Here is a 14,404-nt window from a genome sequence, read left to right as displayed (position 1 = left end):
GTGCACTAAGGAAAGCAAGAGAAAGTACCTAGGGCTTAAGAGATCAGAAGACCTCACTTAGCACCAGGGTTTGTATGCTACTGTGTGATTCTAATGTAAATGTGGAGATAGTTCCCATTCTACCTATTTGTAGGGTGGATGTGAGAATCAAAATAGAAAATGAGGAACTATCTGCTCAGTGTTGGTGTGAGCCTAAAACTCCTCTAAGAAATCATCTGTTCAAAAATATGAGGGAACTCACACCAGTTAGGATGGCCGACATCAAAAAGACTAGGAACAACAAATGCTGGTGGGGATGTGGAGAAAGGGGAACCCTCCGACACTGCTGGTGGGAATGTAAATTAGTTCAACCTTTGTGGAAAGCAATATGGAGGTTCCTCAAAAAACTAAAAATAGAAATACCACTTGACCCGGGAATTCCACTCCTAGGAATTTACCCAAAGAAAACAAGATCTCAGATTCAAAAAGACATATGCACCCCTATATTTATTGCAGCACTATTTACAATAGCCAAGATATGGATGCAAACTAAGTGTCCATCAGTAGACGAATGGATAAAGAAGATGTGGTACATATACACGACAGAACACTATTCAGCCATAAGAAAGAAACAAATCCTACCATTTGCAACAACATAGATGGAGCTGGAGGACATTATGCTCGGTGAAATAAACCAGGTGGAGAAAGACAAATGCCAAATGATTTCCCTCATTTGTGGAGTATAACAATGAAGCAAAACTGAAGGAACAAAGTAGCAGTAGACTCACAGACTCCAAGAATGAACTAGTGGTTACCAAAGGGGAGGGGTGGGGGAGGGCAGGTGGGGAGGAAGGGAGAAGGGGATTCTGGGGTATTATGTTGAGTACACACTGTGTGGGGGATCACAGGGAGAACAGTGTAGCACAGAGAAGGCACATAGTGAATCTGTGGCAACTTGCTGCACTGATGGACAGTGACTGCCTTGGGGTATGGGTGGGGACTTGATAATATGGGTAAATGTAGTAACCACATTGTTTTTTCATGTGAAACCTTCATAAGAGTGTATATCAATCGTACCTTAATAAAAAATAAAAAAGAAAGAAACAAATCCTACCATTTGCAACAACATGGATGGAGCTGGAGGACATTATGCTCAGTGAAATAAATGAGGCGGAGAAAGACAAAGGCCAAATGATTCCCCTCATTTGTCGAGCATAACAATGAAGCAAAACTGAAGGAACGAAGTAGCAGCGGACTCGCAGACTCCAAGCAGGGACTAGGGGTTCCCAAAGGGGAGGGTGGGGGAGGGCGGGTGGGAGGGAGGGAGAAGGGGATTGAGGGGCATTATGATTGGCACACATGGTGTGGGGGGATCACGGGGAAGGCAGTGTAGCACAGAGAAGACGAGTAGTGACTCTGTGGCATCTTACTACGCTGATGGGCAGTGACTGCAATGGGGTATGGGGGGGACTTGATAATAGGGGTGAATGTAGTAACCACAATGTTTTTCACTGAAACCTTCATAAGATGTATATCAATGATACCCTAATAAAAAAATGAAAAATAAAAAAAATATGAGGGAGTGCACCAAAGGCACTTTAAAGCTTTAAAGCATTTCACACATGAAAAATATTTTATTAGGCCTAAGGAAAATCCTTGGGGTAGAGGACACTGACCCACCTCCCCGGGGCAGGCTGGGACATCCGGAGGTACCCAAGGAATTATGTCTGCAGCTCATGGCGGGAATGATGGAAGTGGGAGTTGGGAGAGGCAATAAGGGTCTCATGACACCCTCCAGTGACCTGGAAGCCACTTTAATCATTCAGCTAACTCGGCCTGATGCTTCCTGGTTACTCCTTTCTCCCCCCTCTGTTTCCCCCAAAGTTCATGGCGAGCGTGCTGCTTTGATTGCTTTCATCTAAAATAGCAGGTAATCCCTCACAGCCTCACCCCTGTCCTACTTTCCCCTGAGTGGCCTGTTGCAGTAAGAAGTACGCCGATCCTTCTGCTGAAGCGCACAGCGGTGTCCTCCCCCATGGCGGAGCTGTCCTCATCTCCAGGTGACCTGGGGTCACTCTGAATGTTGGAAGCTGGGCTAGGGGGCTGACCTCTGCTAGTTCTCACATCCTTGCCTGCAGTTGCTTTAGGCAGAACCGGAGCTCGTTACTGCTCATCCACACCAGCTGTCTATCACAGTCTCAATCAGGCCCAGAAAGATGGAAAAAGGAACCCAATTCCCAAGGCGAAATTACAAGTGATTGTTTTTTCTAAATTAATGCTTCTGTTTCTACAATGTTATTTGTTTAACAGGAAATTCTGGAGAGAAGCAAATCCCCAGAAAAGGGATTCCTTTCTCTCATGTATTTATGATTGTTGCCAAGGAGTTCTTTCTAGTGTTTGACCTGAATCTCACCTGCTGGGAATGAACCTGGTTCCTTCTGTCCTAGTTCTCATGGGCTCGTGGCACATTTTGGACTTTAACAGGCCATAAAAATGTTGCTGTCAACCAAGAGTGACACCATCACCAGCTAGCGGTCTGAGTTTTGGGCAAGTTGCTTAACTTTTCAGTGGCTGTGAACTTCTCATCCCGTAAAATGAGGGTGACGACACTACCTGCGTGCTAAGCTTGTTGTGAGAATTAAATAAATTAATCTGTAAAACATAATGACAGTGCCTGGTATTGTCGTCATCGTTGTTATTCTGCTTTTTTAGATCACAGTCAGGCCATGTTAGGGGGCGACCCGCCCCCATGTATTCCACCGTGACAACACCGTACTGTTTATTGGTATGATCACCTGATTAACTGCATCTCTTACTAGCAGATGAGCTCCAAGAAGACAGAGATTGTCTGTCTTATTCATGGCTAAATCCTGAGCCCAGAACAGTGTCTGGCACCCATAACTATATTTTGGGTACATCTCAGTGAGGAGACGCTCCAAGAGGGCATCTGGGCTGCACACGGTGGGTGGGGGGTACCCTCTCTCAGAGGCTCGTGGCCTTTCAGAGCAAACTGCTAGACAAAGGGAGGCTGATCTGCTTTATTCTACAAAGTTGCTCCATGTTATACTCTCCCTGGACCAGAGTGGCAGGACAGGCGGGGCAGATCTGGCCCTGACCCTCATGAGAGGACAGGGGCTGAGGAAGGCGGGGCATGGGGGCTGGACAGGACAGCAGAGGCAGCTGAAGACCTTTCCCATGTTCTGCTAGGACAGGAGGAAGAGGGAATGTGACTTTTCACCTGACATGGAGGATTCGTGGCTGAGGCTGGGTTATTTTTGGGCCTACATCAGGAGTTGATATTGACCCTATAGGTACAGATCTCAAATGCCTTCAGGGCCTGGGTGGATAAAATTTAGTTCAATTGGTCTATTCAAAGTCAGCAGAAACAAAGGCTGCTTCTGTCTGGATGGAGAATGAATGACCCATCAATAGGCATTCCAGGAAAACAATGAAAAAATATTAAAAGGTAAAAAATTAGATTATGCTTGACCTACAGGTACTACTATGCAATGCCTAATAAAGTAACAAGCCTGACCAGAAACAAGTCTCATAGGGTCCCGACCTCAGGTTCATTTACAAAAGCCTGAAAGAGGAGCTTCCTTTCTGTAAGTGGTACAGTGAGAACCTGCGGAAAAGCCCCTGGATCTGTCAGATGCTGAACTGCGTCACAGCCCAAGACCTTTTGAGTGGGAAGAAGAACTGCATTACCCAGTTAATGGCTTGAAGACATCTTCTTGAAGGTCTTCTAACTCTTTGTGCTAGTGTTCTCTGACTTAAATTGTCACTGAACAACCTTCTGGTTTTTAAAGGGATTCTACTAATAATTAAAAAATAAAAACAAAAGCTCTTACCAGATGCAAGTGACACAGTCCTCTTGGTAGTTCTTTTATCATCATTTTTTTAAAATTGCCCTTTTAACTCCCTAGGCTCCTGAAAGCCCATATTCAGAACAGGTTACCAAAATCTGATCACCCTTCAACAAAGCTTTAGGACGGGGTAAGGTAACGAACGAGTCAGTCCAAGGAGCTGAGCTGGAACTACCAGATCAGTGACGGTTCCAATCGGCTGAGTCATCACCACATTAGGAATAGCTAGACAATTCCCTTGCCCACACTTTCTTGGCCACTAGGGAAAAAATTAGAAATTATGATGAAATAATCAGGATGCAGCCTTACTTACTTAGATCCCAGGACCTGCTCAAGCATAACAAGGTTTTGAGAATGTGAGAGAGTCTAGCCAAGTTGGGGAAATACGCTCTGAAGCAAAAAAGGGCAGTTTGCAGCACCTGGGCCCTGATGCTGGCAGGGACATTTCCAGGGACTGACCTGTCTTTCTCTGTCACCTCTGATATAAAAAGGAGAGAGGAAAGAACTGTAAGTAACTGGAACCCAACTCTCCCACACAACAAGCTGTCAGAAGTTAGACTCAGGTGTTTGGTTGGTTGGTTTACAGCATCTTCCCTCCTTGACCCACTCCTCCCTCACCTCATCCCATTAACCAAAAGAAGAAGGCCTTGGGCCTCCTGGAGGCCTTTCTGTTCCCACTTGTAACCTATGTGGTACAACATAGTTCCTTGAACCACAACTACCCAGGGCCTGCTGGCTTCCATGTAGGCCTACCTCTAGCTGGCATTTCCTGGCTCCCTACATGTTTAGAAAGAAAGTCACTTCTTGCCCCCTCAGGGACCTCACTGAGGCACAAGTTGCTGTGGGGACACCAGGTGGCCACAGGTGAGAATGGCGAGTGTCCATGTTATCTCACAGGAAAGCCTGGGTGCTAATCCCTGAGTAATGTGTCTTGGCCAGGGTAGGGGAAATTTACTGAAACTTCCCTCTGCTTTCCTCAAAGAAAGGGTGGAAGGGTAAAGTGAGCATGCGTGCTAAGGAGACAAAAGGAAAATTCTTGGCGTGTAAACTGGCCCTGGCCAGCTAAGAATAATATATAACGTGTGCAGTATGCACACTCTTCAGGCAAGAGTTGTAATTGAAAGAGTAGGAAGAAGATTCTGACAACTGGTTCAGAGGATGTGAGTTGGGGCTCTGAAGACTGGAGGGAAGGGGGTGGAATTACCAGCGAGGGCATGGCTGGTGCACGAACCGCGCCCGGGTGAGTGAGGGGACAGAAGTGTGAAGGGGTCACTGGGCCACCGGAACAAAGGGCAGGTGGGCGGGAGGCCAGAGGCAGATGGGAGAAGAGCCCGAGAACGGGGAGGGCAGGAAGGGCAAGCCGCAGTCCAGGCTCGGGGAAGGTGGGGATCTGTGGGCAAGAGGGGTGGGGAGAAGGCTGGAAGCGGCAAGTCCGGAGCCGGGCCCTCCGCCGTCCGAAAGCCCCGCCCAGGGCGCAGTCCCGGCGCCCGGTTCCCTTTTGTCTCACGGCCGGGAAGGTTCCGGCCTCGGTTCGCGGACGGAAAGCTTATGCGGACGGACTGTGCTGGTGATGGGCGCGGAGTAAGTGGGGAGGCCGGGGCCCCGGGCCGTCTTTGGTTGTGTGTTGGAGCCGCACAAGGGCTCAGAGGTGGGGAACAGCGTGGGGCCAGCGCCCTGCCCTCCCGCCGCCCCTGCGGCCTCCCCGCGCGGTCCGTGCGGCGCCGGTTCCCGGGCCCTGGCCCCAGGCCCTGTGCCCAGCCTCCCCGTGCGCTGTGGTTCGGGTCCCCCGCTCGGCGTAAACTGCACGATTTCTGCCTCCCTGTCCAGGCCCTCCCCGGCCGCCTGTTCCCATGAGAGACTTCCAGATCTCAATTTTTTTTTTCTTTTACTTATTTTAAGGTCCAGGCACACCTGAGTTGCAGTCCAAATGCAGCAGTTCGTTATTTCCGGGCTGGCGGTTTAGCGATGAGGCTGTGCCTGGGAACTGGGAAGGGACGCACCAGGGCGAGGGACGTCAGGGCGACGGGGAGACCCGAGGAGGTGAGGACCCCAACATGAAGGGACGGGCCGCTGGAGACTGGCGTGGAGTCACGCTGTGAGAGCGAAACTGCTGAGAATTCTTTATGAATGAGATGATTGTCACATTCAGGGAAGAATTACAAATGTGTACTGATGGGGAGTTGGCATTAAGGCCAAATCAGGTGGCCACAGTTTATTCTCATGAGTAACCGGTTCTTGAGAACGGTAGTGGTCTCAGTTTTACATTTTACATTTTTAAGGTTACATTTTAACCTTTAAATGTTACGTTGTTTGTAAACAGTATTTACGGGAAGTGTGGAGGTGGGGTGGGGGACTTGAGGGTGAGAATCAACCCAAGTGAGAAACACCTCCTTTTCTCATACAACTGCTGGACTGTGGTGGACAGGATTTTTTTTTTTTTTAATCAGGCTTAGAGTGCTTGAGTGAACCATCCTTCAAGAATATTCAGCTCCTTCTCATACTGCTCTGCTTACAATCTGGGTGCTAAATTAGTTTCCCATGACTTTGCTATTGTTTTAGGAGATGTGTTTGGGGGTGTACACAAATGCATCAGTCAGGAGAAGGAGCCAGTTCTGGAGAGGTCTGCAGAAAAGGCAAGACTGCCAGCTGCGGTCACCCATTCCAGTGTTAGGGCAGGTTTAGTGGGCTAGAAGTGCTTTCTGACACCTGATCTAAATCTAAGTATTCTGTATCCCATTCTCCTAAAAGGTGAGGGCTGTACTCCCGATGACCCCCAACTTTAACAAAGATCACTGTTCATGAATGGGACTGCAGTGGGTGGTGGATGAAGTCTGTACCTAGGCAGAGGCATAGGAGTCCCTGGGGGCCTCTGCTTGAATGAAGAGAAGAGGAAATGTGTTCCTGGTGTCCAGAGTTAAAACTCGTCATGCATTTTGCCAAAGAATTAATGTTACATATGGTGATTACAGGTAGTTTCAGTAGCCTATACCAAGCAATTGTCAAGCACACGCATTTTGCCAGTTACTAGGATAGGTTCTGAAGAGACACTGGTGGGCAAAATATTACATGGTCCCTGCCCTTAGCATATGGTCTAAAAGAGTAGTTGAACCAATGTTGTACAGTACCTCACATCTTGAACAACACAGCTGAGACCCAGAAAGAAAAGAAAAAAGATTGAGTAGATAAAATAGTACCAAGTTGATAGATCTAAGGTCATGTGTTTGACACTAGAAAAAACCGACAGACTCTCAGAGCCTGTTAACTTTTACCTTGGACACAGAATTAGCAACCTGATGACCTGGCTTTCCAGGCCATAGTAGCCAAAAAGCAACTACTTGGAAAGAGGGAGGATGGTTACAGAGGATTACTGAAAAAAGGGGAATGCAAGCTGGTGGTCTAAAAATTAATTATAAAGAAGAGGCACTAAAACAGCACAAGCACAACAGCCTGGGTCCCTTAAATACAAGGCTTCGTCATGTCTGTTCTGTACAATACTTGTTCTGTGAGACCTTAACAGCAACCATGTAGAAAAAGATTAAATGGAAAACATAGTGTTAGCAAATTAAATTGTATTCTTTGCTGTAAGGCCTCAACACATCTTTCCAGAGCATCTCTCTAGAACAGTGTTCTGCAGCACATGCTGTATAAAGTATAATGCTGCATCGGAGAATGCTGGTATAAAGTACAACATCAGGGTAGCAGTGTGCTGGGCAGGATTGGTGTTGAGACTGGTGATGCCAAGTCATCATAAAAGAGAACTATGTTTTGCACATAGTGTTTAGTGAAGCCAAGAGGGCATATGGTTTAATTTTTTCTATCAGAATGGTTAAACGTTTTGTAATTCTGAAGAGTCTGGAAAACCAATTTGTATTTCTCATTTAATCTTTGTTGGATATTTGAGGCATTGCTATATTTGAAATGTTTACAGGCCATTATATGTAAAAAGCCTTTTCCTTCTTGACTTGAGTCCCTCATCACCACTTATAGCATTGTTTCCATAGCCAATATGTTCTGGGCTCCCAGCAGCCTATTTGCAAATGGAATTTGAGAATATCACACATTTGCAGTTGGACACTATACTAAGTAACAAAAGCACCCTGGCCACTGTTAAGTGTTTTGAAGTAAATTCCAAAGAAGAAATTAGTGAACATTAAATTTCTAACCTGTTTACGTCCTTCCAGAGTCTTCCCTGTCTCTATGTGATAGGATTTTTATGCATTTGTAATCAGTATGCATTACAGTCCTGGGACCTACTATTATCAGCTACCAATAGTCCATATGAATATGTCTGATATCTACATATGTGTCATTTATTTAAGCTCTATGACATTTCATTATGTCCCTAGACCATAGTTTGCTTATTAGTAGTAGCCGCAAGCTGTGTTCCCATGAGCAGGTCTGTATGGCCATGAAGTTTTTTCTTTCAACAGAAATTTTTTCTTCGTGCTAATTTTCAATCCATAGTCTTAATTTGGCACAATTTTACAGTTTCATAAGATAATGCCCGCTGTCATCCATATTCCTTAATTCTGTTCTTTTCCCTCAGAGTTAGAGCGCTGCCGCCATCTGTGTGCAGTGAGTACAGATGAGGCCAGCAGTTTGTTGCTTTTGTCATGTTTGATGATTTCCAGCTTTACTTTGGATCACTTTACTAGCCTTTTCATGTTTGTATTCATTTTAATTTTTTTTAAAAGGGCATCATGCAACAGGGTAATAAACACTTGCACAGACACTCTTGGGTAGATGAAGATAGCCACCCAAGAAGAAGGGTTGATCAGCAGAAAGCACTACCATATGGCAACTATGAGTTCTTCAGTAAATTTCTCAAGAGCCTCTTTTAGTAAGTGTTAGAGAGGTGATGCAGGAGTGTTTGTTGTATTAAGTTGTATAAAATTTGGAAGTATGAAAGTCAAGGGCTGCCTGAATTTAATGTTGTTGTTGTTGTTTTTAATAGAAATACTAAGGTGGTCCTTGATTTATGGCCATTTAGTGGGTGATTCTAAGAGTGGTCCTCACAGTGAGCTGAGCTGCATGCTTCCCTCCCACTGAATTCTCTGCAGATTTGCCCTCACCTCAACTTAAATGGGATGGGCGTTTACTCATTTCTGGGAGGTTTGGTTAAACTTAAATGATGAAAAGGTACTTTTTTCCTCTCTGTGACATGTAAGACCTAATCCTGTTTATTTTCTGCAGCATTTCTCCACTTACAGTTGTCTGTCTGCATTCTGCCTGGGAACACTAGGATCATTTTCATCATGCCCACAGTGGTGGTAATGGACGTGTCCCTTTCCATGACCCGGCCTGTGTCCATCGAGGGGTCTGAGGAATATCAGCGCAAGCACCTGGCAGCCCATGGTTTGACGATGCTGTTTGAGCACATGGCCACAAATTACAAGCTTGAGTTTACAGCCCTCGTGGTTTTTTCATCACTCTGGGAACTGATGGTTCCCTTCACAAGAGATTATAACACGCTACAGGTATGAAAAAAGTGAGTTATTGTATGTATAGTGAGGAAAACAAGTGTTACCATATTGCACTGACTATTTAGAACTTGGAATTATTTAATGATAAGTGATAAGCCTGTGGGTGAAATATCTGAGTACAGCTGTAACACAAGGATTCACAGGCAGTACACCATATGCCTTTGGTGTGAGAGCTATGAGTTGGTGGTATTACTTTCTTCTCTTTTCTGGAATTCTCTGTGGAAAGGGGAGCATCTCAGGATGTAGTGCCCTGTTCCCTAAAGTTCAGGGTCTTTAGGTTCATCACTTTACTCTTTTCTGCTTTCCTGTAAAACTTGAGAAGATGAAAAATAGCCCTTCCCTATAAAAACCCTTATTCTAAAGTAATTCAAAATTATACTTCCTCTCCAACAGATAGCCATTGACTCACAGATGTCAAGAAATTAAAATTTTTACACCTCAGTCGATAGGTGTTGCCTTCCAAAGGTGGTGTCTGTAATAGGCCAGTTTACTTTCTGACATCTCTAAATCATTGATATTTCCAACAAGTGTGTAGCACAGTGCCTTGCCTATCTATAGTGAGCCATCAGTAAGTGTCTGTGGAATTAAACCAAACAGTTTAATAATTGCTGGGCAGTTTAGAAATCCAGGATCAATGTAGTTTGATTTCTTAAAAATACAAGTAATAAAATTTTGTTGAATCGTTTCTTTTATTATCTCACATTTTTTTAAGTTACTCAAAGCTTTTTTTTTAATTGCAGTGGTTTCTTATAAGTGACTAAACTAGGATTTGGAATGTTCAGCAGTCCTGATGTTTAGAGAATGGCTACATAAGTAGTACAGAAAAATGATTAAGACCAGGAGTCCTGAAAACAGATAGACCAGGTTCAGGTCTGGACTGCCATTTATATGCATGGTAACTGAGAAAGTGACCTAATCATTTCTGTACTGTAGTTTCCTCAATTTAAAAATAGGCTAATAATCTATACCTTATAGGGTGTTATAGTGATTAAATGCATGTAAAATGCCTAGAATGGTATTTAGGATACAGTTAGTGCTCTATAAATTTTTTATTTTTATGATGGGTTTAAAGTGCCTCATTTTAATTATTTCCTTCAGGGACCACTTACAAAGATATGAACTTGGTGGACTGTTCACTCTCACCTGATAAGAGGAGGGAACAAAGAGAAGCTCTTTTAATTATCCTTTACAGTTGAGGAAGCCTGTGTGACCGTTTTTCTCTAAGAACCTGTGCTTTTTGGGCTGTCAGAAACACAATGCCCCCGTATCACGTTTATGCTTTGAACAGTTTATGTTGTTTTCTAATAATAAAGCTGTAAAGTAATGAGCAGTTTTATCTTTTATTTGATCAGGAAGCACTAAGTAATATGGATGATTATGATAAAACGTGCTTGGAATCTGCATTGGTTGGTGTTTGCAATATTGTTCAGCAAGAATGGGGTGGTGCAATTCCTTGCCAGGTAATGATCAATTCTTTTCATTGCCCTAAGTTAAAAACATTAACCACTGAGGTCCTTCGATTTTCTTCAGGCTGTGACACAGCATGCACTGTAATTCCCACAAACTATATTATACACTAATAGTATCTTTGAAAGAAGGCACTAAGTCAACATGAATATACTCAGAAAGCAGCACAATTATGCCTTGAGGAAAGCTTTCTCCTAGTAGATTAATTTATTGCAAACTAGTATTGTTTGTATAAAACATAAAGGCTCACTGTGAAATTTTGGAACACTCCCTGGAAGGATTCTAAGTTTGAGTGATAGAATTGTAAACATCAGTACAATGTAGTCTGTCTGCATTATCTCAATATAGCATTTATTCAGCAAACTTTCAACTATCTCAACTATCTGAGTTGTCTAAAAAGTGAGGAGTATGAATGTCACAAAATCTGTTGCCCTTTACCTAGAGTCCACACTAGGTCCATATTAACATAAAATCAGAGCAGAGTAGTAGCAGAAGAATTGGGAGTTTGCTATAAACAGGTACTGTGAGAAGTGGTGGCATAATTTAAAAGAGAAAAATTGCTAAAAGGAAAATTGTAATAGCCTACAACAAAAGTCTGCAAACTTTTTCTGTATGTTTAGGCTTTGAGGTAATTCCAAGTGGCATCTCTTCAACCCCACTGTCATAGCATGAAAGCAACCACCAATAATAAGTAAATAAATGGGCACGGCTGTGTTCCAGTAAAACTTTATTTACAAAAGCAGGCAGTGAGCCATAGCATAGAACTTTTTTATTACAGGGTCAAACACAGTATTCCTCAGTAGTGTCAGTAGCATCTCTGGTATTTATTTTTTAATGAAAAATAAGATTGTGGTTTCCTGGGGGTGACAGAAGGGTAGGGGTTGACTCTAGTGAAGCATGAGGGAATATGGGAGGTGATGGAACTGATCTTTATCTTGATTATAGGAGTAGTTACGTCACTGAGTGCGGTTGTCAAAACTCACAGAACTGTATACCAAAGATGAATTTTATTGCATGTAAATGAATACATTTAATAAATTAATAAATCTACCTTTTTTTTCCCCTTACAAAACCACCCTGTTTTATAGAGTATGAACTTGTGGGTTAATGAAGACTCTTGAGCTACTACTGAAATCACTTGCTGGAAAAGCCAGTAAATGCCTTCTGATCAGTTTCTTCTAAGAAATAAAAATGTTTAGCACCTTTCTCCATAAATTTTGTTTAATTTGGTAGATCCATGCCTACAGAATATCTAATGTCTGAACAATATACTGAATAAGTGAAGTTTTGTTGTATCTTCTGGACTGGAAGCTAAGAGGTAGCACAGTTTCATTTGCTACTTCTTCAATGATTTCAAAGAAGAAACTCATGAAATTATGTAAAAACTAGACCTTGTGCACCATGCAGACTTCTGCTTTTTAACCTTTTTTCCTCTCTTGCAAAAAGGAGGATTCTGAATTTGAGATGTGTTGTACCCTGATGGCAAGGGGGGCAGGGCCTGAATCCACTTAAACTTGCTTGATGAGTTTTGGGGTGAACCAAGTTCAAAGCACTGTACTAGAGGTGGAAGTTATTAGTAATTATTTTTATAATCAGTTACTATCAACTGGTTTGTTTTAATGTGAAATTTTTTTTAACCAAGCTTCTCCGGCAGCTGGACTGCATCTTCATTGTACGAATCAAGTCTGTGTCATTTTGACATTACATGAAATTGTTCATTATCACACAGCATCTGAAAAGGCTAGGTGCAGATGTGAGTCTTTACATAGCAGTTATTGGTGTCTGAAGAGGAAATTACCTTGTAGTCAATTGACTGTCTTCCCCCAAAATGACATCTCTTCAGGGGACCTCTATCAAGCATTTTTGGGCTTTAGAAGTAAGTGTCAATCTTGGGACTTCACATGGTGCAACCACCTAATATTGCCCATGGCCTGTTGTTATCAAGTTGCTAGGCTAGGCTTGGGAATGTGAAAATAATCCTCCCTGGAATGCTTGGAAAGTCTACCCCTCACAGGACCACTTGGAAGCACTAAGGAATAGGAGAATGGTTTGTAACTACCATCTATTTTTGATATATTTTGAAGGCTTTTTTTCAACTTACAGGTTGATTAAAAATGCATTATAAAGGTTTTGTACACATCTGATTAAATGGTTCTTTTCTAATTTTAAAGCAGTTGCCATTTTAGTTGACCAGGAGAAGAGTATGTCATCTTTGAAAAGGAAGTGCCAAGGTTCAGACTTGTGTGCTTGTACTTAGGCACACATGTGAAGTAGGTCTTCGTGCCATTTTTTACTTTTATGCCTTAGGTGCCAGTTCCTTATCTAAGAGACAATGTTCTACATTTAATACAATTAAGTAAGAATTGGTTATGACTTTTTGTGTGTTCATAGGTAGGTGCTTTTTTTAGGTTTGATTAAATACAGTAAAATGCATAATAGATCTGAAGTATGTAGTTCACTGAGTTTTCACAAATGCATGCATCTGTATAATCACTACTCCAGTTAAGATACAGAACGTTTCCACTACCCTCAAGTTTCCTCATGTCCCTTTCTTGTCAGTAGCCCCACAACCCTGTTTGATTTATCTTAGCTTTGTTTTACCTGTTCTAGAACTTCATATAAATAGAACCCATATAATGCGCCTCTCATCTTTCACTTGACAAAGGGTTTTTGAGATTTATTCGTATGATTGCTTATATCCTTGCAGAGGTAGGTTTTTCAGTGGAAGTGCAGTTAGGGAGAAATAAAAACATTGCTACATGAGCCTGCTTTAAATAAATATGTTATTTCATTTACACATCTCTCACTTTTTGCAAACAGGTTGTTCTGGTGACGGATGGTTGTCTTGGCATTGGTAGAGGGTCTCTACGGCATTCCCTAGCTACTCACAGTCAACGAAGTGAGAGCAACAGGTTTCCACTACCTTTTCCTTTCCCATCTAAGTTATACATCATGTGCATGGCAAATTTGGAGGAGGTAATGCTTTTACTAAGTCCTTTTTAGTTTGATTGGATACATTTTAGGACTCAGTTTCTTTTTAGTTTATTCCATTTGTATGATATTGCATACCATAGCATTGAACTCCATTGGTTTCAGCTGAGACTGATCACTACTTATATTTGAAAAGACTAAGTCTCAAACAAAAAGACAACAGTTCAGAGTTGCCCCATCTCAGGAAAGAGCTGGAGTTGTTACCCATCCTACTTCCCACAAAGACTTCAGATGCCAAAGAATTGAAATGTTCTTTATGATGTAGATATTTCCCTGATTTAGGAGTTCTTATGTCCATTCTGCCAGAAATGTTGACAGAAGTGTGCTTTGATTGTTTTGGTAAAGTAGCATTACTCTGGTATCTGTTTTATTAAACTCTATTTCCTGGTTTTCCCATTTATTTGGGAAAACTGTTTAACCTTTCTTCACCTCAGTTTCTCTGTCTGTGAAATGTAGATAATGATGGTTCTTACTCAAAGATGTTAGAAACACTTTGGAGGGAGATACTCTGTATCTTCCAGCTGTGGTCACCTCTGAGAACCTTTGCAAAACTACCTCTGAACGAAATAGCTCTGTCATTCGGTATAATATTTCTCTTTTGGTAACCTTGAGTTAAAA

General features: G+C 42.6%; 1 protein-coding gene across 6 annotated transcripts in view; it reads left to right on the top strand.

The window, feature by feature from the left end:
- Window positions 1–5,063: 5,063 nt before the first annotated feature.
- Window positions 5,064–14,404, top strand: part of INTS14 (integrator complex subunit 14) — a 58,094-nt gene continuing 48,753 nt past the window's right edge. For 4 of the 6 annotated variants that reach the window (XR_005033964.2, XR_005033965.2, XM_036932295.2 and 1 more), the window contains exons 1-6: window positions 5,298–5,426; window positions 5,745–5,885; window positions 8,540–8,685; window positions 9,039–9,322; window positions 10,681–10,788; window positions 13,616–13,771. Coding sequence is in view for 4 of the 6 variants with exons in the window: in XM_036932295.2 (XP_036788190.2) it covers window positions 8,589–8,685; window positions 9,039–9,322; window positions 10,681–10,788; window positions 13,616–13,771 (645 nt within the window). In the remaining 2 variants the exon portion in view is untranslated. Of the gene's footprint in view, window positions 5,086–5,297; window positions 5,427–5,744; window positions 5,886–8,539; window positions 8,686–9,038; window positions 9,323–10,680; window positions 10,789–13,615; window positions 13,772–14,404 lie in introns of those variants that run through there. The other 2 variants (XM_036932296.2, XM_036932299.2) reach the window with 2 other exon arrangements.

The sequence above is a fragment of the Manis pentadactyla genome, chromosome 11 (genome assembly GCF_030020395.1).
Source record: "Manis pentadactyla isolate mManPen7 chromosome 11, mManPen7.hap1, whole genome shotgun sequence".
Taxonomy (NCBI): Eukaryota; Metazoa; Chordata; class Mammalia; order Pholidota; family Manidae; genus Manis; species Manis pentadactyla.
Note: the sequence above shows the minus strand (reverse complement) of the source record. Positions and strands in the feature narration are given on the sequence as shown.